The sequence below is a fragment of the Ambystoma mexicanum genome, chromosome 6q, assembly GCF_040938575.1.
Source record: "Ambystoma mexicanum isolate Mex_15411 chromosome 6q, UKY_AmexF1_1, whole genome shotgun sequence".
Classification (NCBI taxonomy): Eukaryota; Metazoa; Chordata; class Amphibia; order Caudata; family Ambystomatidae; genus Ambystoma; species Ambystoma mexicanum.
Window position 1 is genome coordinate 1,117,601,308 of NC_090937.1, and position 25,759 is coordinate 1,117,627,066.

At 45.4% G+C, this 25,759-nt stretch overlaps 1 protein-coding gene across 1 annotated transcript in view; it reads right to left on the reverse strand.

Moving 5' to 3' along the window:
- Positions 1–25,759, reverse strand: part of NIPAL1 (NIPA like domain containing 1) — a 258,775-nt gene that overhangs the window by 80,580 nt on the left and 152,436 nt on the right. The window contains exon 3 of the mRNA XM_069631705.1: positions 625–681. Within this exon, the coding sequence (XP_069487806.1) occupies positions 625–681 (57 nt within the window). The remainder of the gene's footprint in view (positions 1–624; positions 682–25,759) is intronic.

The following is a 25,759-nucleotide window of genomic DNA, read 5'->3' on the forward strand; positions in this document are numbered from 1 at the left end:
TGCAAGACCCATCAAAGTACGGAAGATATGAGTGCGGTTCCCGGATCCCTGGGATGTGCTCCCTCCCATTCCTGTGTGCTAGCCGTCTGTCCCCGCTCGTTGGCCTGCAGGGCAGTAGAGCACAACCTCACCCACAAATGCGGCAAATTCAACACATACCCAGCATTACAAATCACACATATGTCATTGAGTGGGGTGAAGGGAACTACACATAGCCCCTTATTACTTTCCATGATGGCCATTGCCGGGTTGGTGATGCACAGGGAACACTAGTGTACCCGGCATCGGAGAGGGACCAGGCAGTGCAAGGTAAGTAGGTTCGGGTGAAGTGGAGAGGAGATGTGGAAAAGGGGGGTGGAGAAAGGGGACGTGGGCAGCATTCACTTACTTGTGATCCAGTGGGGGAAGGTGGCGGCTTCCTGCTCTGAGGAGGCTCGGACTGGGGCTGTACCATGTGGTAAAGCCCCCATTCTGAGCCTTATCATTGGCTGGAAGGCCTCAGCCATACTAATACCAGGTAATCATATCCCTCTTGCTCAGACATTAAGCAGAAATATTAGGAAGAACCTTCAGCCCCATGGCCCACTGGCCTTAGATTAATGTTGCATTAATCTGTTCACTTACTTGAGATCAATCCTGCCCACCAGAGCCATTCCCGCAGGTATGTGAATCCTCCCTGTCCTGCAAGACAACAATTCATTCGCATTAGAAAACATACCTGTAGTGCATGATAACAGAAATATACAGTCAAAGAGTCAACAGACAACAGTCTCCATGTACAGGTAACAGAAAAACCATGACTCTGTCCTAACGTTTTAGAGTGAAAAATGACTCAGCATTTCGGTCTCTCAAGAACTCCTGATAAGGATTGTGATAAAGGCTTTGGAATTGAGCTTGGCTTAAGAAAGAATAACTGGCTTTGGAATTGAGCTGAAATACATAAAATCCTATATTTCTTGTTTGACAAATGTATATTTAAAGTTATTTATCACTTAGCAGGGAGAGAATAACCATCCTTGTTCAGAGGAATTTGAAGTGTTTGCAGTTACCTTTGGGCCTATCCGGCCACAGAATCTCCACTCGAATTGTGGGCATGATGACCCACTCACCAGTAGTGCCATGACCACAAGGAATGCCTGAGCGCAACATTTCGCTGTCAGGATCTGGAAGCACCAGTTTCGCCCCCTCCCTCCATATATAAAGAAATGGCCCAGCCATTCCTGAAGCCGACCTGCCGCGTCTGACTACAAGCTGAAAGGAGCAGGATGCTGAGAGGAAACACTTTCCTGCAACAGGGAAACCCCAAAGGCATAACAGAAATCCCAGAACCTTACTGTATCCTGCCATGAGCAGGCGTGGAAGAGGTGGAATGCACCTGTATTTCATCAATGGCACTAATATCCACCACATCCTCCAATGGCCGAAAGAGGGTGTGCACAGCGACCCAGCCACCACAGATCGAGAAGGCATCATAAGCAAACACCACTTTGAACTTTGTAGACTAGCAGGCCTCTCGACAGGCTCATTATGAGTTTGCCGGTTCGGAAATAAGGTGCTGGTAACAACGTGTACCGGCACCTTCCCGGATCAGCAAACTCCAAGTCTGCCGGTAGCGGCTGTGACCTGCCGGTAGATCAAGCCCCTACCAGCAGACAATTGGAGCAATCACCCGCACTGGTATCACTGGTGCCTGTGATTGCGGCATCCCCATCGCTAGGAGTCCTATGGGACTCCATGCATTTGTATTTGTATTTAGTTTATTTGTAAAGCGCAACCAGGCCAGAAGGCATATGGGCGCATATTCTTAACATACATGTTACAGTTGCAGAACAGACAAATGGGCAAACAAGCTCCCCCTGTTTACAGACGGATACAAAGTGGAACTGGAGTCCGCAATAAGACATCATACATACCCTACAATACAGGAATGTACAGTTTTGCACAGGGTGCAGAAGGGAACAGAAGTCACAATAAGACCTTGTACATACACTACAGCACAAGAATATACAGTGAAGCAAATTGAATGGGTCTCTGCCAGTGTCTCTGCCACCTATGGTATTCCGGTAATACCACGGTATCAGGCGGCGGAGATGGTACAGTAGTCCCCCCATATCCTGCCGGAATTAATGGCGGGATACTGGGGGACTTGTAATGAGCTAACTCCTTCTTTGATTTCTGAAAATAAAACTAGTCTAAAAATCGCCAGTCTATCCTGAGGCCACAAATGCCTGTTGCATCTGTTTATTACAATATAATGCTGAGAACTACACCACCATTCTGGACCAGGGACGTCATTTGGGAGTTGCCAGGGGTTGCAGCTGCGACCCCTGTGGTCTCCCTTGCTACCCCTAAAACAATAAAAATAAAGATTTGTTTTTCTTTTTAATCAGAGGCTTGTGGGCTTTGGCCAGCACCATGTTGCTCTTTGTTTCTGGAGTGGCTGGCTTTCTTGTTCAGGCCTCTTATAGAACAGGGGGTTCTACAAGTGTAACACTTTGAACAGTGACCATAAATCAGAAAGAATAGGGATAACAAATGATTTATCTTTCTGGAATTCTATCCAATAATTGTTAGACTCATTAAAGACTTATTTCAGGCACACTTTAGGGCGTGAGTCACTGATTTAGCTTGTTCTAAAACACCTCAAATTGACAATTCAGACAAAAACATCCAAAAAGCATTTGGTGCCCGATTCATGGAATTTCTTGCATGGTGCAAAGTGACTTTGCACTGCCGACACAAACCGTGATACATGGAACTGTGCAAAGTGTATTTTTGCAGTGCAAAGTCAGTGCAACATAATTGATTTGCACTGACTTTGCACTGTAAAAATATACTTTACACAGTTCCATGAATCAGGGTTTGTGTGAGCAGTGCAAAGTCACATTTCAGCCATGCAAATTCACTTTGCACCATGCAATAAAATCCATTATTCCATGCTTTTTGGAAGTTTTTGTCTGCATTGTGAATTTGAGTAGAATAAGCATCCATTTCGGACTATGTATTTTGCTTTTCACGGGTTGTGGTTATAGCATGTTTTTTTCTGCTGTTGTCCTTGTTACGATCATCACAAGACATTCCATCTCTGTGTCCTTGGTCACTTGACAAAATCTTTGTGCCTAAAGCTTGTGTCCAGTGTAGAAATGTTTGACCATAGCACATAAAGTGACCCTTGATTTTATTGTGCCACAATTAATGATGTGTTGTAATGTGTCTATCTTTCCTATCTCCATGGCATGCTGTTCAGGATGTTTGTTTGCATGTTTGAGGTAACGAGTGCCCAGAGTACAGGATGCCGTGTGAGTGCGCTGCTTTCCCTGCGCTACTCTAAACTCTTTAATACACAGTTGTGAACCCTACCAATGGTAGGCATTTTGCCAACCTCTGAAGCCTGAAAAGTAGATCTGCGCAGGCTTGACATGTGGGCAGCTTTGCACCAGACCTGCAGATGAACTGGCCTGCTGTTAAATCTCAGTTCCAATTTAATGCTATCCACCCACTACAGAGTCTAATTTGCTTTCGACTTTCAGAACATTCAGACTTGTAATTGCTCATTTTACTATAGCCGGTAAGAAAGCTATAGCTGGTAAGATAGCTCAGTGGGCTGAGCGCTCACTGCTGCAATGTGTTTGTGATGTGAAGGTTGCAGGTGCAGATCCCGGCAAAGCCAACTTCGCTTGTTAACCTTCTGAGGTCAATAAATGAGTACCAAAACAGGTTGGGTGATATTGTATGTCTATTAAGTGTAAGCGCTACATAATAACAAATCATTATTATTTGGCCTTGGTTGTCTGCTTGCATTCACAGTAATTTGGTAACATGGGCCTATAAATGCAGATATGAACGATACATATGGTCATCCATCTTGTATGAAATGTTTATCACATTACAGTGATATTGTAACCACATTTCTCAGAGTGTACTTAGGGACAATGCTATGTGATGCCACTTCCTGTTTTGTCGAGGGGTGAAAGGTTGTGTTCCATCGCTTCCTGTGATGTCACTTCGGGGGTGAGGTCAAAAGACCCTAGAAACTCTGAGTGCCATGCTGGTACCAGTGTCCTCAGAAGCCGTGTAGACCCCGTCACCACAGATTACCTGCAGGTCTTGACACCTCAGAGAACACTGCGGGTCCTGAAGCCCTCAAGTGCATTACTGGCCCCAACATCATGAATGACTTCCATTAACTTTACCATCGCAATATACTTTGCTAAATACACCACACCTCCACTTTCTTTTCAAGTTCAATGAAGGCTGAACAGCATGGAGTGAAATACGAGTAGAAGGGCCAACAGTGATAGTCAATTGTGAGCACATAAAAACACAGAAAAACGTGCACAAGTCACATTGCATACCTGAAAACTTAAATAGAAGTAGCATTGAGCACGAGTTTTGAATGAACCCTTCATTCCCCCCTTCCTGATTGGAAGCCTACAAATACCAGCATGCAAAGCTGTATTTGGCAGGCAGGATGAGGATGACCATCTTTACAATGATGGTAAATCTCAACTGCCTGTGCTAAAGAAGCCCTCTCACTACCCCCGCTCAAAATCCAGCGAGGTCGGGAAGCAGAGACTGAATGTGGCGCATTGCGGGGGCTGCTGTGACCAACTCCAAATCAGGCCAGAGAGGTCAATGTGCAGAGCGCTGCTTCCATATAGTCACAGAGGACTAAAGAGAGTGTAAGGGCACCTTGGATGTCCGGACAGTTTCTATAGTTCTGTACCGTTGTGTTTGCAAATATATAAGGCAGCCATTTCAGAAAAGGCGTGCAAACTGAGCCACATGCATAACTCATGAAAATAGAAAACAGCAGAATGTATACTGAAAAATGTATTAATTCATTGAAACATAGAATCATTTTTGAACCAATCTGTAGAATAGGTATGAAGAATTGTGTAAAATCATTAGAAAACAAAACAGTACTCTAGCACGAAACAATTACACTTATTAGAAAAATCTCACCCTGTCGCCATAATTATTTATTTCAACTAATGAATCATATATATGTTTACGAAAACAATCCGTAATACAGACTGACGAGGAAAAACTCAGGCTTGACTTAAGGTTTAGGTGTGGTTAGTCCAGTAAACCTTTAATAGCAGCATAGCAGGAGGTGACACAGGAAAGTACACATAACACAACAGCTTCAACCAAACGTACCAATCCTGCGTACCCCTCCGTGTGTGCCTCCGCTGATATAGGTTTCCTAATATATTTGAGCCTATGTATGCGGCAAAACGTTTACGAATGCATGACTTCATTTCAGACGGTTCCTCTGGGTTCCCAATTATTTTCATAGTGTCTCCACACACAAGCGATCAATTCGAAGTTCCTCCGGATGCCCCCCTAACTCTTCCAAATGTTATCAGTTCAGCCACGTGTGTTCATTAAAATTCACTTGAATTGACAGCCCTTGTCAGCACTCTAAAGTGGCACCACCCTGTGATATGTTATAAGTTAATCAGCATATGCAAGATGATATTAACACATCATAATATTTTGGCTAACTTGCAAATTAACATATTCTTGGTTCTGCATGACAGAATGGAAGTCCATCTTGAAAATAACCATAGGTATTTTTCAAGATGGACTTCACTAACTACATCAAGCCAGAGTATTATATGGTGTAATCGAGGAGTAGTACATAGTGTCACCATTTTTTCTTTTAATCAATTTATAAAACAAATACATCCTAGCATTCTTATGTTTCCTTATTTTGATGCATACTTTCCATAACAAGACTCATAGTAGCTATCATTACATATTTGGTAATTTACGTTGACTACTGTTTATTTGAGCATAGTGTAGGCATCCAACTGTTAAGACGTTTGCAGCCACTGCGCCGCCACTGTTCCACTGTTCCACAGCTGTTGCATCTACATGAGTACTTTGGCCACCTTTACTGTTTTAGGAAAGCAAGTGCAGAGAAGTGGACCCATCGCAGAGTGCAACATTTCAAGTTGGAACCCACTAGCCACACATGAAAGTCACTCACCACCATTTGTGAATGAAGGGCTGTGCGTGATGTGATTATAAGAGTGCAAACACCACCTTATAGTTATGGAATTGATTGGGTAGCGTACTATTAAGCTGTCCCAATAACAGGTGAGTGCTATAGAAAAAAGGTTGGCCCTTGTTCTGAATATAGTAGCATTACTGTGACCGCCACTCTGCCCTGTGGGTTTATCGCAGCATGACAAGTTGGATGACGGCTAAATCCAGAAAACTCCATGATGATTTCATCAGATTTACCTTGAGCAGTAATTCCGCTGCAGTAAATCTGATTATTTTTGGACGTGAAGTGGAGAGTTTTTCTTCTGCGTGCAGCTCGAGGTGAACCCTCCACTTTACCTCCATTCTTGGGGTTTCGTGGCACAGGAAAGTGGCAGTAAAGTGCTGGTAATAGAATTACCCCAGTTACCATCACTTTTAAACACACCACTAAACTCATAACGAGGCTCATTGACATGAAGGCTCTTGTACTTCAATTACATAAATAGAACAATGCCCTCAGGGCATCCATGGACCTGGGTGAACACACCCACATTTCTGAGGCCAGGAGAACCGTTCACTGGTTGCTGGTCAGAGAGAGAATAAAATGTAAGACTCTCTCCAGCACCCACCAATGCTAATCCAATCAGGTGCCTTCATACCTCACCCAGAAACTGAAACTATAAGCCCTGCCGAGACACAAGCGAACTGACTACAAACAATGCCTGACTATCCCAAGAATCAATCGCAAAAGAGCAGGAGGCTCCCAGAGATGTCATTTCAGGGCCACCAGGGGTCGCACCTGCGACTCCTATGGTCTGTACCCCTGTGGTGTCCTTTTCTTGCAAGGTGGCCAGTACCATATGGCTCTTTGTGTCTGGAGTGGCTGGCTTTCATGTTCAGGCCTCTTAAACAAACAGGAGATTTCACAAGTGTAACACTTTGAGTAGTGACCCTAAATAAGAAATAATAGGAACCACATTTTTCACAGTTTACTTCGGAACAATGCTATGTGATGCCACTTCCTGTTTTGTCAAGTGGTGAAAGGATGTTTTCCATCACTTCCCGTGATGTCATTTTGGTGCGGGGTCAAATGACCACTTCCTGTGATGTCTTCAGAGGTCAAAGTTCACATGATGTCTCTTCCGCTATCCCAGGCACTTTGGTAAAATGACGTCCCTGGAGGATCCAGTTTCCCTGTCTGTGAGGCTGGCCTCTGGAACAACCTTCCATCCCATTTGTGGGCTGAACCATCCTATCCAGTGTTCAGAAAGAAGCTCAAAACACACCTTTTCAATTAACTTACTGCAAGGATTTCTCTTTCTTTCCTGTTTTGAAAGTTCTGTAAGTAGCGCCTTGATGCCTACAGGCTATGTGCGCTGCTATGAATGTATAAATACATAAATAATGAACTTACAATGAGCATTGTCACAGGATCGCTATGTATTATTACACCGATTACATTGATATATTTAATCGCATTCCACATGGAAGAAGTTAAACAGCTAACATCGCCATAGCACTGGGGCCATAACTACTCTTTCTCCCGGTTTGGGGAGAGGTGGGGGAATGAAAGTTCTTCCTGCAAGAAGATCCACAGCAGGGAGCGGCCACAAGACGCCAACATCCCATGCACATTGGTGCTCAAGCATCACAGAGGTTATGAAAGCTTTCCAGCAGTTTGCAGAAATAAAGCGTGCCTTGCAAAACAAGCGGCATGTACCAAATCAGACTGGTTATTGATATTATGCTATTTACTGAGCTTGAGTGCGGACCTAGCTTCGAGAAGCCACGGAGTGCTTTACAGAGGTGTACAACAGTACAGATATACAGCGGGGAGGGGCGTAGGATACAGATGGGCACAGAGGAGGGGTACAGCTGTACGGGGTGGTTGGGAGGAGCGGTGCGGAGGAGGCACGGGGCGGGCGACGTGATGGCCTATACGTCGACTGCTGGGCAGTGTGAGTTCACATAAAGGGAGACGCGTTGCTCAAGATGTGTTAACCTTATCTGTTGCATATGATGCTTTTCGTTACTTTCTGCTTTTTCAATCTAGAGAATAAAGTTTGTGGCAATGGGATAACCAATTAGTTATCGGACGGAAAGCAGCTCATGAGGGGGAAGACAAACTCAGGGGGGATTACCTAAAAAGAGCTTAGAGGGGATTACCTAAAAAGAGCAGGGGGACAAATGGGGTCTGTCACAAAGAAAAACACATTCAAGACTATATGAACGAGAGGCGTGTGTGTGTGTGTGTGTAAGGGCACCAATCTCTGCATACATCACTCTCTGCAACAGTGGCCTGTCCAGACTCTTGTGACTGGGGTGGCCCATGTGGGGCACTGACTTATGCAGGGGTGACATGAAGGACGAGCGCACGCATACTTTATGATCATAGTTTGGGATAATGGGGCGGCACCTGGCGTGGCCAATCAAATTCCTGGGGCGGCACCCGGCGCCCCACGCCACTGCTCTGCAACCCTCAAACTAGCATATCCTGCCCGCAGCAGGAAGGTGGCGCAGGCAGGAAGGTGCTAGGATCTGCGCGGCTCACATCAGCCCCCAGATGACAAGCGCGCCGGGTGGGGTTGTAGAGAGGCATGCACACCAGCAGCATCAAATAAGGGCGGAGTGAGGGGAGAGCGAGGTCTCCCAGTCCCGGCTGCAGCCCCAGGGCCGGGGCAAGGACCAATCCCACGGGATAATGCAGTGATAATGGCCAGCATCTGGGGTTCTACAAATTAAGACCAAAAACTTGGTGTCGGTAACCTGCGCACTCCCAGAAAGTCAAATTCTCTGTATTACAATGGTAGTCCAAAAAAGCAAAAAACTGGCGCACATTTTCTTTAGAAATTGGTCTTGCTGGTTTAACCATGAGTTCCCCCATCGTTCCCAAGGCAATTGGTCGTGTTTCCAGTACCCAGGCACCTGAGTTACTATAGCAACTGGGTCCATGGGTTGTTAAGATACTGTCCTCTTACTATACTGTTGCTGGTCTCTCTTGATTATAACTGTCATGATTACATTAACCTTGGATGTAAATGGGTTTGATCCCAGGCACTGCGCGTGTGAACTCATTCTGAGGCACAAAGCTAGCTCAGTAGGTTCAGTGACTGTTCAGAAATTCGGGTACTCTCTATAGGGCCGAATATCCCCATTTTATCTAAACCCTGGCCTGAGTGTACACAAACACTTGGGCCACCACAGTAGCAGGTGTGCGAGTCAGTGGCCATTGCTTGCTTTCATATAGGGCGAAGGTGTGCTTACAGGAAGGCTGCTGTAGTGGCCAGTTGTGGCAGTCCTTCTACATGATGTCATCGTTCCTGCAGTCCTGCTTATCGACATTCTGGGAACTCAGCCGAAAGCGGGCAATACAAGGATAGCCCGTGATTTCCTTTGAATGCGCGCGCATCTCCACATTTCAAATTTTTTCTAAGAGGGAGTGGGAGATGATGATTGCAAAAGGCCTGTCTGCAATGCAAATGGTATCTTGTGTACACCAAAGTCCGTGACATTTAGAACTGGAACAACCAGAATTCTTTTGAACGCAGCACAGTCGTTTGAAGCAGTACTTTAAGTGGGCCGGGGCAGTGCACCAGCAGTCTCCAAAAAGTGGGGCTGAGCCAGTCCCACCACACATTGGCAGGACCAATTATCCCTCTGCGGCCGCAGCCGCAACGGGAGATGCACCCGCCATTAAGTCAGGCAAGCTGACAGAGGTGCCAGCCATGCACAGCAAGGCTGTGGCTGGCTGGCACTTCTGTCAGTCACTGTAAATTCCTCTGGTGACTCCTCGTGCGAGGGGTCACCAGAGAAAGTTACTGTACCTTTGTTCGCTAGTCGCTGGTGCATCTTTAACCCTCGGCGAGCCTGGGGATTCCTAGACATATTTTGAGGTTTTTGAAAGATGGCTTGAAAAGTACACAATTCAAGCCATCTTTTATAAAATTTTGCCAACGGACAAAGACGTCCGTCGTTAAAGCTTTTTAAAAGATGGATTGAATTGTGTACTTTTCAAGCCATCTTTTATAAACATAGAAAGTTTTTTTAAATGATGGCTTGAAAAGTATGCAAACCTTTGTATGCACACAAATATATAAATGTTAGATATTTGTGTGCGTACCTTACTATGGTTTGTGTACTTTTCAAACCATCTTTTATAAACATAGAAATATATTACATATTTCTATGTTTATAAAAGAAGGCTTGCATACTACACAAATCATAGTAAGGTATGCATACAAATATATAAATGTTTACATGCATTTATATATTTGTTTGCGTACCTTACTATGGTTTGTGTACTTTTCTAGGCCATAAGCCACGCCCCCAAATGAGGCCCCCTCCCTCGATTTCTTACCCCACTTAAAGCCTTGGTTTGGAGACTCTCCTTCTGACAGGGGCAGATGAGAGAACCGAGCAGTGCTGCTTGTATGAAGCTGCAACTTGCTTCACACACAGGCAGGGGCCAGGGGCAGAGAGGGTGGTGGATCAATACAGTGTGCAGATCTCACCGATGCCACCGGAAACAAAGGCATAGTTTAATGCAAATTGCTGCTTTCACTTCCTTTGTTGGACTAGTAGTGGAACAAGATCAAAATGGCCACTGTTGCTGCGTGCTAAAGCCAAGAACAACACACACTGGGGTAGGTGCGGAATGCCAGGCTGGCGGTTGAACAGCCTGTTTACATAGCTGTGGCCAGATTACAGAAATGTAAGTACAATTTTGCACTGTACTAGCAGTAGTGCAAACTTTGCTCTGGTGCGAACATTCCTTGAAAGTATGTTTTTTTGCACTACGGTAGTTCTTGCCCTAGTGCTCAGACCAAGCAAAATTGCACTGGCACTGGTGCAAAGCTTCTGCAATCTAGCCCCTGATTGGCATAGAGGGGGTGGGGAGATTAAACATGTTAATGTTGTATGGTAGTGTTTTGGACATTGGTGCCATAAAGTACATCTTAACCTCAGCACATTTTGTTGAGTGAAGCAGACACTATTCACCGTTGCAGGACCATTCATAAAATGGTTGAGTTTTTACCATGTGTCTGTCTTCTTTGGGCCGCCCCTCCCCATGCATCAAGATAGCAGGGCGGGCAAATAAGTCTTGCTTGGGGGTACTCTAGGCAGGGGAACAGGGGTGCCTTCACGTCCCTCTCACAGCTGGAGAAATGGCAGCCACAAGTCCCCGGACAGGTGGCTCTGCTGTCTCGTTGTCTCATTCCACCAAACGTGCAGCAGTTAATATAGCAGATCAAAGGTCGCCACACCCATACATTCACAACCAGGTGCCAGACCAGGTGCAGGAAATGTAGCAAATGCTTTGATAATACAAAATGGAGCAAACCGGTGTTGATGAAATCCATACTATAGAAAAAAAAAAACGATTGCACTAGGGCAGAAATTAATCTGACTCTTTGTTGTACTATATGTACCGCACAGCACACAACGAATGGTGCTTACTACAATTATTTTCCTGCTATGCAGCAAAAGTAGTAAATTAATCATCCTGCTACAAGTTTGCCTTGGTGAACATTTTGTTTTGATAATACCGATTGGAGCAAAACGTGTTTGCTCCATTCCGTATTATCTCAACAGAGAAATTGGGTTCTATGTGATTTTACCCCGGTCAAAATACTGCGTCAAAAAATACTGAAAATACTGATTTCTTTTGTACATTTATTAGCATTATATATGCAGGGGGAGACCCCGCACGCACCCATACTCCCTATTAAATACATTACTACCCTAGCCCACCCCCCACATATATAGTGCCAAAAAATGTAAAAGCAAACAATCTGTATTTTCAAAATTTTTTGATGCAGTATTTTTTGCTGCAATAAAATCACTGGATACCGAGAAATTGGTGCTAAATTTGTTTGCTTTGCTTTTTCGCACAAGTGCAAAGCTTTGATGATCTGGCCCCAGAATCTTTTGAACCAAGTGAGATTTCCTGCCACCTGCACTTCCACTATGGGTCCCAGGCTTGCTGAGATCCCGGCAGCACGCAGTAGCTACAGCGCACTCAAGCCCTCCTCAGAGCGGAGTCTACTGGGTGATTCTGCATGCCGAGTGGCCATCGCCATCCCCGCCTTGTCTCACCAATCAGGGGGTGCAACACGCACAGACCGGAACGCCCCAGTTACATTTTGTTATATCCTTCTTGGCCAACGAACAAAGAGGGTATCACACACTTCTTGGCCTTATGCCTGTTTTACAGAGGATTAAGGGAGCAATATTTAAAAACAATTTTAAACAAATTCTCTATTCGACATCTCGCGGATGCTTTCACTCTCTTCAAGTTATCGGACTGAGACTAGGTTACTTTTGCTGTATCTAGTTACATATGTAGAGCTTGGGCAAAAAGAAGAAAGCTTGTCACGCGCCTGTGTACAGGCGCGTTATAAATGCCATTTCATATCATGTAATTTCACTACTTCCAAATGGACACACTGAAACATAAATGGCAGCTAGCCCTCATGGCTGCTGCTTTTTGTATGAAATGTAGTGTTTTTAATATATTATCTGTGTTTTAATAATTTTAAATGAGATATAACTTATTTTAAACCCCGTTTTTTCGATTCCTTCCTTAACCAATAATTCGCAAGTGTTTGTACTCATGGCACCAGTTTACAAAATTGCAATTGCAAAACATTTGCACTTTTAAATTCGTATAATCTGCAATGTTAATGTATATTATGTATACTGCTTTTAAGGAATACATTTGAAATAAATTGTTGAAGTGAAGTGTTACATATTATGCATCAGGCCTTGCAGGCCGCTGCCTGACGTGCCAGCCTCTAGGGGCCACTGCCAGCAGTCCAAGTGTCCTCCAAGAGGACCCAACACCCCCGCCGTCATGATGCAGTTCTTGCTGCTGCATCATTTAATTTCATTGAGTTAAATTACTCTCTGGTTATCAGGGGTGACGGCACCTACTCAAAATGAGACTCAGCCTGGGCACTGGCTGCATGCCTGCTGCTGCTGCTGCTGTCAGCAAAGCCAGGCTAGCACCAGGTGCTTCATTGTATGATCCTAGCAAGTAGCAACATTTGTTGCTATCTTTCAGTTCCCAGGCGGCCAGGCCTGACAGCACGTGCCTCCTCAGTTCATGCGCTACAGTGAGGGGGTGGTTGATTATTCGGCTGGCAGTGGCTGGGCTGTGTTCAGTCAGCTCATTTGGTGGACACTCTAGAGATTCATTGCCATCATTGCCTACTGGGCTCAGAGGATCAAGGCCCAGCCGCCCAGGCATAGGACCAGCAGGTCCAGGAGGCAGGCAGCAGGGCAAAACTCCGGAGGAGGCCAAGCAGCGAGGGAGAAGCCACCTGTGTGCCGTGTGCCAAGATTGACATAACATTGTTATTGGGTAAGTGCACTTTTGTATGCCACGATCTGGCATGATCCCTCACTCCCCTGCATGGGAACATAATATGAAATGGTGGTGATGGTGTATTACGTCTTGCAGGTGCCACATTGTTACGATGATGAGTGCATGATGTGTGGATGGATGCATTTATGCTACAGCTCCAGTACCACGAACCTCTCAGGGCACATCCTCAATTTAAGGGGCGCTCCCCATGCCAATAATTACATGGTATGCCAGTACCACTTGCTAGTACCGAGCAAAAACATACTCTGTCTGCAGTATCTATACGCTCATACAACAGAGCTGAAGCGGAACATTAACCACTGCAGGACACAGTGCTTTTAGACCCCACCATGACACTACGCACTGGACAATGAACGCTTTAAAAGTGTTAACAGCCACTACTTGACGAGGGGACAGCGTGTAGATGGAGACGCGGGTATTAAGAAGTACATCGTTTACTGACTTCAGCTGCATGGGGGCCTGGTCCACTTCCCGCCGGTGGTACCAGGTCAATCTAGTTTAGTAGCAAGTTCTTTTGGAAGTTGTAGACCGAGTGCGCGAGAGACAGAGGGACTTCAGGAGACGACAGATTGCATGAACTACAGCACACAGAGCCCATCGGTCTAAAGGGGGCCTGTCGCGTTATACTCAAGGTGTATTTTTGCCCTCTAACTCAGTTCACTGGGTGGATTAACAGCCTAACAGTCATCCAATCCCCTGCCACGGTGAACATTGCTCACACGCAGGAAAGATGCCAAAATGCACACATGCTTCCGATTTTTCAAGCTACAAATCACAACTTTATTCTGAGAAAACAATCGCAATTGCCCATCTGAGCTTTCCTAGGATAATTACCTAATGAGGCCGTTGGTCAACCGCCATTTATTGGAAGACCGTAAACTAGAGGCTAGATAACAACTAATAGGTAACCCTTTTATATGATTTAACATTTACGTCACACTATTGCTTAAAGTACTTTGAAACCTAGCTATGCGCATTGGCAATAGGTTTATAGGTACTGCCATGTTCTGTCCGTCCGGGTTGTAAACACGTTTTTCATTCCTGGTAAAAGTAAGCACACGCAGGCACTGCAGTGCCCGGCCTGGCCGCCATCCCACGAGGCAGGATCACATCTCTGCCTGTTGTTGGTGCTGTGTGGTGCAGGCAGTGCAGGGTGGCCTGCAGTAGGATGGGGCTCTCTGCTCCCTCCGGAGCTTGGGGGAGAATGATGACGTTGCCAATTGTTCCAGGCAAATGACCATTTCTGATGCTACCCAGCCATTACAGAATGTATGTACATCACGGTATGATGTTTCCCAATGCAGAGAAAACAAAGGAGTGGAAACTCTTAGGTAAGCAACCTAGGGGACTGGTTTTTGTAGCACATAAAAAAACGTACTGATGGAAACCCCCTATGTGGTCCTGAACGCTTGCAAGAGGCTTCTGTGGAACTACATCAGAGGTCTACATTCAGAATGTACACCGTACAAACCACTGTTGCAGCCTCAGCAACAGTGTTATTATTTGCGTACGTAAGATTTTGCTCTTCACGATTTTATTTATTTATTTACTTATTTATTGTTTGCTCGTTAGGCGCTTATACAGCAAATTAATTCTGTTTCAAAGCAACAGGGGGTGGGCGGACAGACATGGGATTGAAGTACATTAAAAAACACAAATATAAATACAGAGGGGGAGGAACGGATGAACCTACTATGCCTTGTAAGTGTTGAGAACGTGCAAGTGCAGCAAGGACGAGGGCAGTGGGGTAGCTATTGGGGTGTCCATGCTCGTGTGTGAGCCTCAGATGAAGTTCAAGGTATGGTAAGAGCTATACGGCCTGGAGTCGCATTCGGTGGAAACGTGTGTGTTTCCAGGGTGGAGGGTGTGCCGTGGTAAGTGCTGAAGGTAGACAGAAGCTGGGAAGGTTGGGTGTGAGTGGTCAGGGGCCCAGAGGATGCATAAGGGTCCAAGACACCAATCACAGCAACTGTGAGATTAGCAGAGGAGGGAAGAAGGGACGGAGGGGGAAAAGAGGAAAGTCTTGAGGTGCTTTCGGAATTTAAGAAGGTGCTGCTTAAGACGTAGAGGGAGGAGGAGGCTATTCCAAAGGAGGGATCCAGCTGAGGAAAGAGAACGACCCCCTGCTCTCTGTTTAGCCAAATGCTTTACACACAAGGATTTGGTGCCAGAGGAACGTAGAGGTCTCGGAGGAGAGTATTTTCTAAGGCAGAGTTGTAGATAGTGTGGCCCCGGGCCCCAAGGGTTGGTCACCTACAGCTAATAGACTAATGTTGGAATGGACAGGACCTGTCTTGACTTTGCAAGGGCAAGCATCCTTTTCTTCACATTTGTGTTTTACACTACTAATTAGTTCTCACTAGACCTGCTCATGCTTCACTGCAGTCTAGCCCTATGTTTTACCGTACTAAGTTGTTGCTAACGGGGGCATTCTTTATGTTGTTTCTCTTTGCATACCCTTCACTTTACAACGACTGTGTTTTGATGAAGTACAACTACATATGAATAATTTAAAATGATGCAAAAACACTGTTGCAGAACACCTTTAAGATTCATGCTTCCAATGTTTTCTGTCGGTTGTCACAGGTATTAAGATGCCCTACCTTGATTGTTGTTGGCCTTTTTACCATAAAATTGCTGTATTAAATTTACATACCTAAATGCCCTCATTGTCAGCACTGTATTTACATGTGCAAACTAATGTGCCTGTAGTTTCTACCCTATGGGATGCTTCAGACTTTGTTAGAAGTATGGACCAGTGGTGATTCTTAAAAACACCACAATTACTTTTCTTCCAATAATGTCATATAAAACAATTAGTATGACTGAACTTTTGTTTAGTGGCTACCCCCTTTTTCGTGATATAGTCCGTGGCCCCAGACAGCCTTGTGGATGATGCAGAGGGATTTGAATTTGATCCATGCAGCAAGTGAAGACTTTTTCACAATGGCATGATCCCTTCCTCGCTCCCCTCCATAAGAACATATTACATAATATGTAATGGTGGCCGCAATGTTAATGAGAGGTGCCTGCTGGCTTAATGCACCTGTGTGAGCTGCACCAAGGTCAGCAGCATTTATGTTATATTATGTTATGTTAAAGATTCTTGTACCACGCTCTGTTGCCACCTGCGTGGTCGCTTGGTGCTCTGGCAATTCAAGGGGGGAGGCAGGGTTTGTTAGTGGAACTTCATGCGAGAAGAGGAAGAGAGCTGTGATGTGCTGTTGGCAGCTCCTGTTCGGAGAAACCGGTCAGGGAGCATAGGTATGTTTTCTGTTGGAAGGTTGTTATGTGGTTAAGGTGAGATTGTGTATTGTTTGTTTCCTTGTTGGGGTGTTGTGAAGTGCGTGCGGTTTGTGCTGCTGTAGAGGTATGATTGTGGCAGTGTCAGGACTCGGGCCCCAGGGGGATCAATAGGACGCGCAGGCCCTGGGCAGGGGAGGGTCGCTGGCCACGCACTGCAGCCCTAGTTTATGCCGTGCTCGGTAGCACACCCTATGGGCCTCCCAGGCACCTTCTGTTTGTAATCAATATCATGTTTAGGAATGTCATCTTTAGTCCCTTATACACTCGCTTCAGAGATCTCTGTTCAACCTACAGTCACACCATTGAATCACGTATGGCCGGACTCAATGCTTCATACTTCAGGGGTCAATACATTTAGTACTAGCAAAATGCATAATATCGCCTGCTATTCCAGTGCTTGACAGGCAGGAATCTGGGACAAAGTGCTATACATAAAAGGGCTATTTATGTATCATTCTAATTAATAACACAATGCAAACAGGGCCTATTGGGTATATCAATTCTGTATAACACAAATTCTTGCAATATATAAATGTCTCTATTTTCGTTCTAGGGTATGTGCACTTTGCAGCGTTTGCATTACAAGCTGCGTTTTCTCTTGGATACACAGAACTGTTATCACCTCAATGCCTTCTATCAGTGGTTCCTCCACATCATCCATTTGTTGTCAAAGAAGGGTTTAGAGCTCTTCAGTGGGCATTTCCTGTTTAAGCTCCCTGGCGGCTTGCCATCTTGTGATAATCGTCAGCTATTAACCATATCTTTATCTCCATTGTTATGTATGCATAATGCACCCCACGGGTGCTTCAGGCTGTTTTTGCTCTAAGGAGGGGGCCCCCAACCATCATGTTGAAGTGGGCCGCCACACATCTTCAGCCGGGCCTGCTTGAGTAGAGTGATCACCAATCTACGGAGTGGGTGCCGTGCCTCCATTCTATAGTCGGGTGACTCAGCCTTGTACGAGAGCAGGATGCTCAGTGGGAAAGTTTTGCAAATGCAGTAATGATAATGATAATGATAATGATATTTTGTTTATATAGAGCTTTCAGTTTTTGTTGTTGTCATTTTTGGGGTAGGGGGAGCGCCACCGATGCTTCCTGCCTGAGGTGCAATCTGGTATATGACCTTCATTTCTCCCCACCAGTCGCGATTGGCAAATGCAAATCAATAATTCATTTTTTAGCAAACTCTCAGCTGCAATTTACATGCATGCCCGATTTCCTCTAAAGAAACTACAAACCAAAATGGCCGGCAATGGACAGGGGGAGCCATGAGGCGAAATGGCAGCTGTGCAGGTGAGTGTTGTGCAGGGGTTGCTGCAGGACAGGGTGACTTTGCAGGACTTAGGATGATGGTGTGCGGTGTGTGGCAAGGCAGGAAAGGGGCCAAAAGTGGACATGGTGGACCCGGGCTAGAGGATGAGGCGGCAGGGATGGAAGGCAGAAGGAAACAGCTGGATTCAAACTATGGCCCTGAACGCAGGAACCAATAGTGGAGAGGGAATAAGTACAAGGAAGGAGCAAGGGGACGAACGAAAGATCAGTGGCAACGTTTGTCTTGGAAGCAAGACGACGCAGCCCAACACAGGTTTAAACCCCGGTCCCGCACTTAGAAACCACTCGCTGGCATTAAGTGCATTATAAAAGAACAATTATAATTATGTTAATTATAAAGGTACACCGTGGTTCCCATGTATCATTAGAGCAAGCAGTAGTAGTGGTAAGTGTGAGTCTAGAAGACCCAGGAAGGGAGGAGAGCAAGGAAGAATAAGAGCCCACTACTTAGGTGCACATCTCAGAGGAAGTGCCAGGGTCAGCAAGGCGTGATGCCACCAGGGCCAACGAGGACAGAGTGGGTGGTGGAGCAGAAGCTGCAAAGGGGACATGGAGGAGGCACTTTAAGGACCGGGATGTGCTACGGGCGGACCACTCGCTGACTGATCCCTCTAGGGCAGGACCATCAAACCTACAGGTCAAATAATTATTTGAAGAGAAAGGGCTTCATTTGTTTCCAGAATCAGGAATGACTTTCCTCTTCTGTCAGAGCGAGTGGTAATGAGCTCCAGAGATTGGCCCAGCACTCTCACTGAGCTGTTTCTTCTTGAGCTGCCGGATGGCAATGGAAATGAAGGAGGCTAACATTAAGCTCTCTGAAGAGCAATACATGGGAACCATAGCCTGGTCCACAGAATGATGCAGAGGGCCTTGAACGATATACAAACGTCCACGTGTAGCCAACGAAGGGATTTCAAGACAGGGGTGATGTGGTCGCTGGGTCTGAGCCCCCGAAGAGGTGAAGTTGCCCAATTGTGAATGACCTGCAGCATATGAACTAAGGATTTAGGAAGTCTCAGATAGAGCCTGTTGAAGTAATCCAGCATCGAGAGACCTGGATCCCTGGCCACTTACCCTATTAGGAAACTAAGGTAATGCAGACTACATTTGAGGAAGTGAAGCTTTGAATCAGATTTTATGGAGAGCTCAAGAATTCGAGCAGTGAAGGAGAGAGAGCTATCAAAGGCAATACCTTCGTTCCTAGCAAAATGAACCATACAAATGTGGCAGGAAAAAGGTAACAGTGGCCGGTGGTGTCTGAGCCTGGGTCTCAAAGAAACCATAACACAGACTATTTTGAAACCCCCTGGCTTGGATTGGGAGGAGGCAGGATGCAATCAGGTTAGGGGCAAAGGAGTCCCTGCTCAACCAGTCTGAAAGCGATTTGTGTGTGATCAGCGTAGGAAAGGAAGGAGCAAGGGAGGGAGAGATGAGGTCAGCGAGAGCAGGGCAGCAAGTGTTGAAGTACCATGAGGAAAGAATAGAGCCTTGGGGGACCCCACAATTAGAGATGGTAGGTTGACAGAGAAATGGGCCAGACCTGATCTGCACCGTCCCGTCTTGGAGAAATGTAATCAGCCACATAAGGGTAGTGTCGCTGATGCTGAGGAAGTTTCCAGGTGGCGAGGGAGAGTAATATGGTTGACACTGTTAAAGGCAGAGGAAAGCTCAAGGAGAATAACAATGTCATGCTAGTTATTGTCGAGAGAAAGAGGAGGCCATCCCTCTTAGATGGGAGAGCAGACTAACTGCCTCTCACAGGCTGGAAACGTGGTGCAATAAGCCATTGCCATTGGTGAAGGCCAGGAGAAGGGTGCTGAGCTCAGCTCAATGTGATCATGACTAGCGGCTTATGCAGCGCTTCATCGCCCAAGTCTCAATGTATTGTAACAACAGGTGTATGTGTTTTTCTATTACTCAATCCAATGCTTTTCATGTTATCCACATTGGAAGAATAAAAGGATGAATTGACCTGCTCCGATTTCACTGTAACTTAGTTATTCAAATATGTCTGCAGTGAATGCCCTATCCTGCTCAGCTATCCTGACAGATATTCATTTCTAATGTCAGTGTAATGGGTTGGTATCTGTAGAGCAGATTTCATTTATTTATTTATTTATTTATTTATTTCTAACACGCCGAAGCTCGCAAGCATCAGGGCGCGACAAAGACACAAGTACAGAAAGTTCACAGGACGACACAGATAAAAGAACGGTAGGAGAAGCAGAGAGAGTGTAGCCTAATGCTGAAATGGTGATTAGTTATTTGAATAGTATGGTCTTCAGCTGTTTCCTGAAGGATTGGATGTTTCTTTCCAATCTTATACTGCAGGGCAGTTTATTCCAGTGAGAAATTGCCAGGCTCGGAAAAGCTCGACCTAGGCCTGTAGATTTACCAGGGAGACTGGAATTGAGTAATCCTTGTTTTGCAGATCTCAAGCTACGGCTTGGCTCATACCAGCTAAATCCATTCATCCATTCATAAACAGATCTAGAGACAAGGAAGGAAAGGTGGCGTCACAGCAGGAATGGCCATGGATACATCAGGCTGCCCTGGCTTTCAGAATATGTGTTTGATTACATACCTTCATTTAGCAGGCATGACGGGGCCACGAATGTTACCCGACGGCCACCTCAGTCCCTTTACCGTCCACATAATATGTTCACAAGGTAAAATTAAGCCTATAGCTCGAGGCTAAGTAGAGTGGATGATGGTGTTTCTGGCACAGATCTAGCCAGATAACAAGGGTAAACATCAGAGTGGTGTGAACGTGAAATCCCACGGGCACGTTCTTCTGTTTCTTGTTCATATAACTTCCCTTTCCAGGAATAATACGACAAAGTGATCACACCAGAGCAGATCCTATAACATGGGCATGAGGCAGTATGTATACATAACGGAACAGCTTCCATATGTGAACTGGGGCCTTTCATGGTTTCCTCTCACAGAATGTTCACAAAATCATAGTTTTTTTACCACTCTGATTACAGTGGCAGTGATTACTGTTGCGCTGGTCGTCAGCCCAGGAGGTGTGGTAGACTAGTACCTGAGTGTGCTGAGAAGTGTGTGGGAGGAGACATTGTGAGCTATATTTCCATTGAAGGGTGGAGTATAACCGAGTGACAGCAATGATCAGTCCTATGGTTTCGCTTTGCAAATTATAAGGTGCGGAACATTTGAAAACAAAAGGTATTTACCAATTAAAGACACATTTATTTTACTCCTAATTTAGAAAAACAAGACACTGCTGAGAATTCATGGGTCTTGTAACTTTATTGAATCTAGTCACAGGTTGGGTTTTATTTTTTATTTCTGAAGCCCTGAATGTTTTCTTATTTCCCTTACTGAAGCTGGCTTGCACTTGAAATGAAGTAAAGCATGTCAACATGTTTCGCTTCTATTTTAAGTGCAAAACCACTCAAGGAAGGCACATTATTTTTGTAAGGGCTCTGCACTCCTAACACTGTTTGAAGCCTCTCATAAGGAAGGAAATCATCTTGCAGGATTTCTGTTTTTGTTAGTAAGTGTGATAATAGTTTAAAAATAAACATCACACACATTAATTAAAAGAATCACTACAAGTAAAAGAAAAGAGAACCATACATAACAAACCATAAATAGAATGAAAAAAATGTACAATAAATATATTCTCATTCTCAATTATTATAATAAACAAATGTCGGCTATCGTCATACCCCCACTATTTCCTGAACGCTGATCAATGGATCTAGAGCAATTGAGTGGCTTAAAGCCATAGGCCATGTCTGACAATGTCTCAGCCTTCCCCAATCTTGCTTCGATGATGGTCCAAAACCTCATCAATGCTATTCCCAAGGATACCAAGTACCTGTTAAACAACGCACCCAGAAACCATCCATGTTGATGAAAGAAGGACAATGAACCAACCGATTAAAATAGAAGGACCTAGTGCTGCTCGGTTCTGGGCATTCTAGCAGTAGACGTCTAGCTGTTGCGTGCCCTTCCCTCTGATTGCAGCTTCGACAGCGGCTCTTGGCAGGAGGAAGGCTAATCCTGGGTCCTAAGACAGCCATCCAAGGGAGCTGATTAAGGTATAATAATAGGAATAAACACCTTCATTTATGGCTCGGGAATTTTAGAAGATAAGGCTAGCCTCGTCCCCTTGTCATATGTAAGGCTTATCAGATTCTGTGTGGGTGTCTTTCCACCCCCATTTCACGATTATAGCTGTTATCCCAAATGTTTGCCTTTTAAAAACTTGACTCCAGCGGATCACAAAGGAGTGACCATTCAATAGTCCAGTCAATAGCCTCCAGAAAAGAGGTTACGCATTAGTGATTTATATCCATACGCACTGACCGCTATCAGTGGCTGAGCACAACAATGCCCAAATATTATGGCCAGAGCACTTTTGCAGTTTTATACAACGGGTAATTTTATACCATCTTTTGATGCCGTTAGCCCATCTCCTCGCCACCACACTGTACAGCTGTACTTCTCCTGTGTGCCCCTCTGTATCCTCCGCCTGCTGTAATCTGTTCTGTTGTAACATCTGAAAAGCACTCTGTTATGCATCTGTACGGTTGTATACCCCTGTAACGCGCTCCGTTATGCATCTGTACTGTTGTATACCTCTGTAAAGCTCTCTGTGGCTTCTCGAAGAAAGGTCCGTGCTCAATAAATACCATAATAATAACAACAATAACTTCCTTTATCATAGCAAATATAAACAATGAGGGAAAACTCAATTCTAATCCAATGACCGGGATGGGAACCTAGTTAAAAAGTCCCGAAAGCTTTCTCCAGATAACACCTTCAGTCATATTGCGTCTGCTTCTAGGAAGTTTAAACAAACACACATATCATAGAGCCAAGTGGGCACCAGGCTGGAGCGATATACACTTAAATAGTACCCTTCAAGCAAAAGCCTCCAAATCATTTTGTCAAAGTCCTAAGAGCGTCCAATTTCATCATAACCTTGATGGCTATGTGCTCTCAGATGATCTGTTCGTTATGAGTGCTGTGGAAAAGCGTGCCAAACTTCACACACGAGTTAACCCGTTCTAAGAATGTATCATCAAATGGCCAAATGGAAAAGCTTCGCCGTTCGCCCGAGCGGCGCATTACTGTTTGGATCCTGAACTAATTGTTAGCACTGAACGAGTGCTTTTGTGTTGCTTAAACCTGCACTGCGAGCCAAGGCAGAGGCTCTTGCAGGAGATCGACTGCAGCGCTGAGGAGGCGGGGCTTGTGCCCTTGACGTGACTTATCACGTGACTTTTTCCCAGCTGAAAAAGCTTCGCCGTTCACCCTTGCGGCGTTAAGCCCGACGGTGAAAAGCACATTGGCTGTTGTGCGGCTGTTGGGCACTGGTGGTGCACTGAGGGAGACTGCGGAGGTAATTACCTCTTTGATCCCTCCAGGATTCCCAACTAAGCCAAACATCAAGTGCGGATTCAAACATCACGCTGCACGTACAGGTAACCAGCCCACACTATCTCTATGTGAACATTGAAAAATTGCTTTTATAAAACGGGAGAGTGAGGAAGGCGAAGGTGTCAGACTAGAGCTAGGCATTGCCTTAGTGCCAAAAGGCCAAGGTATTTTGGGAAAGCTAAAAGCCCTAAACTCTCCCTAACCTTCTTTTCACTGTAATTTGCTGGTTATTCTAGGCAAACCTTTTGGGAGTGTGGCAATAAGCTGCCACAGCCCAAGGTAGCGGTGCTGCTTAAAAAGGCGGCTCGTTATCTATTCCCTCCCTTGGACTTGAATAGAGCTAAGAAAGGAGCTGTAACTAGATCTATTTTGGCTAAGAGAATGCCGGGTAAGGCAACAAATCGAAACAAAATGGCAAGGGGGAGGAAACCTTATGGCCTTCGATCTAATAAAGGACCTATAGCGGACTTGAGTAAAACTCATATGGCGGAAAATGGAGATATAAATGCCGCAGGAGGCAAAGAGGTGGTCCCCCTAAAGGGCCCGCTGGATGCATATTTTCCAAGTAAACCACAGGAGGGAAGGCACGCGATTGGGCCAAAAAAAGGGAACACGCCTCAAATAGAGGGAGAAGGTAGCTATCTACCATTGGATCTTGATAATGACTCCCTGTTACAGTTGTGCTATGCCCTTCAGGAGCGAGTGGGTACACAAGAGGGGAAACAAATGGAGGAAAAAGCCGGAGGGTCCCCTGTCCTCAGTGATTTTATACCAGACACCCCGGCGCCAAGAGGAACTACGTTGCCGATCCTGGAGAAATTGGCTAAAACCCCACTGTTGGGGGATGAGGAACACCCCATTCTTGTATCCTCTGCCTCGCAAACAGACCCTCCCTTGTCCTCCCCCTCACCAACTATTATCCCTATACCTTCATCAAGGGACCCACGTTTATCGGCTAGCCCAAATATGGCCTTCGACTCTGGAAATTCTGTACATGACCTTGCACCACCAGATTATAGTATTCACGAAACATCACAATCTGGGAACTCAACACTTAACTTTGCCATCAAAATATTGCTAAAACTCTGTGGTAGGATCCATGAAGATCAAAAAGCTCAGGGGAGAGTGGTTCTGGCTCTCTACAAACTGCTGAGTGTCTCTATCAAATCACCAATCAACCCCTGCATTGACCTGCGGGAACTACCACTCACTGCTATACCTCCAAAGGGTCGGGGAAAGACAATCCCAAGACCAACATTAGACAAAGAAACCACGATGGAGGAGGAACATGGACCTCCCCTTGCGGGGGAGGGAGTGGTGGAAAATAGAACACAGCCCTCCAGAAAACAGAGAAGACAGGCAAAGAAACCTGAGGAAAAAACCAACAATTCCCCCCCCCCGAAACTCTACCCCGCGGCCACTAGTTAAAAACCTATCTAAAAAACAACGTAAACGGGTGGCCAGAAGGAAACGAAGATCGGCCCAAACAGTGGGCACATTAACCAGCTGGTTAATGGAGGAACAACTGGGACAACCCAGTCAGCACTCAGAAGCCCAGACGTCAAATTGCTCAGAATTAGGAGCAGGGTTACAAAACTCTGTACCTATACCCAGGCAGGCAACTGAGGCTGCCGTACCGACCCCTTCTTTCCCCCAACACATTCCTACCAAAATTCCTTGTGTGGAGAATAGGGGGCCCTCGAGACTTGAAAAGCTGGACAATAAACTGGACATCAAAAACGTTACCATAGCGCCCATTGAGGGCGAAAAAATGGGCATTCAATTAAATAGATCTGCACTCTTTGCTCTTCTTTCAAAAATCCCATCGCTGAGGATACTAAATAATAGCGATGTCAGCTTTGTTGAACCCTCGCTCCAAAAGAGAATAAAATTAACCACAATTCACTGCTGCTTACCAGAGACAGCTACCATGATAAGGGCAAACTGGTCGTCCCTAGAATATCTGGGATACAAATTAGACGTACCCATACCTACTGTTTCGATGGAGGAAAAGTGTCTGAAATGCTCTTGTGCTTGTGCCCCTGGTGCAGCTGGATCAACAACATCAAAGGCTGCTCAAAGACTCAGCGATGAACAAGGGTGGGAATGGCTGCAAGGAATGTTTGACCAGAAGAAAAGGGAATGAACTTTTACCATCACCAGTTGGAATACGAGGGGATATAGCCATTGGATAAATGAGGGAGCCTCTTGTAATATCCTTTTAGCTGCGGATATATTCCTATTGCAAGAAACTTGGGTAACTTTCGATTTGGCGTTCGATGGCTATACTATATTTCAATGTATGGCAGTAAGGGGAGAC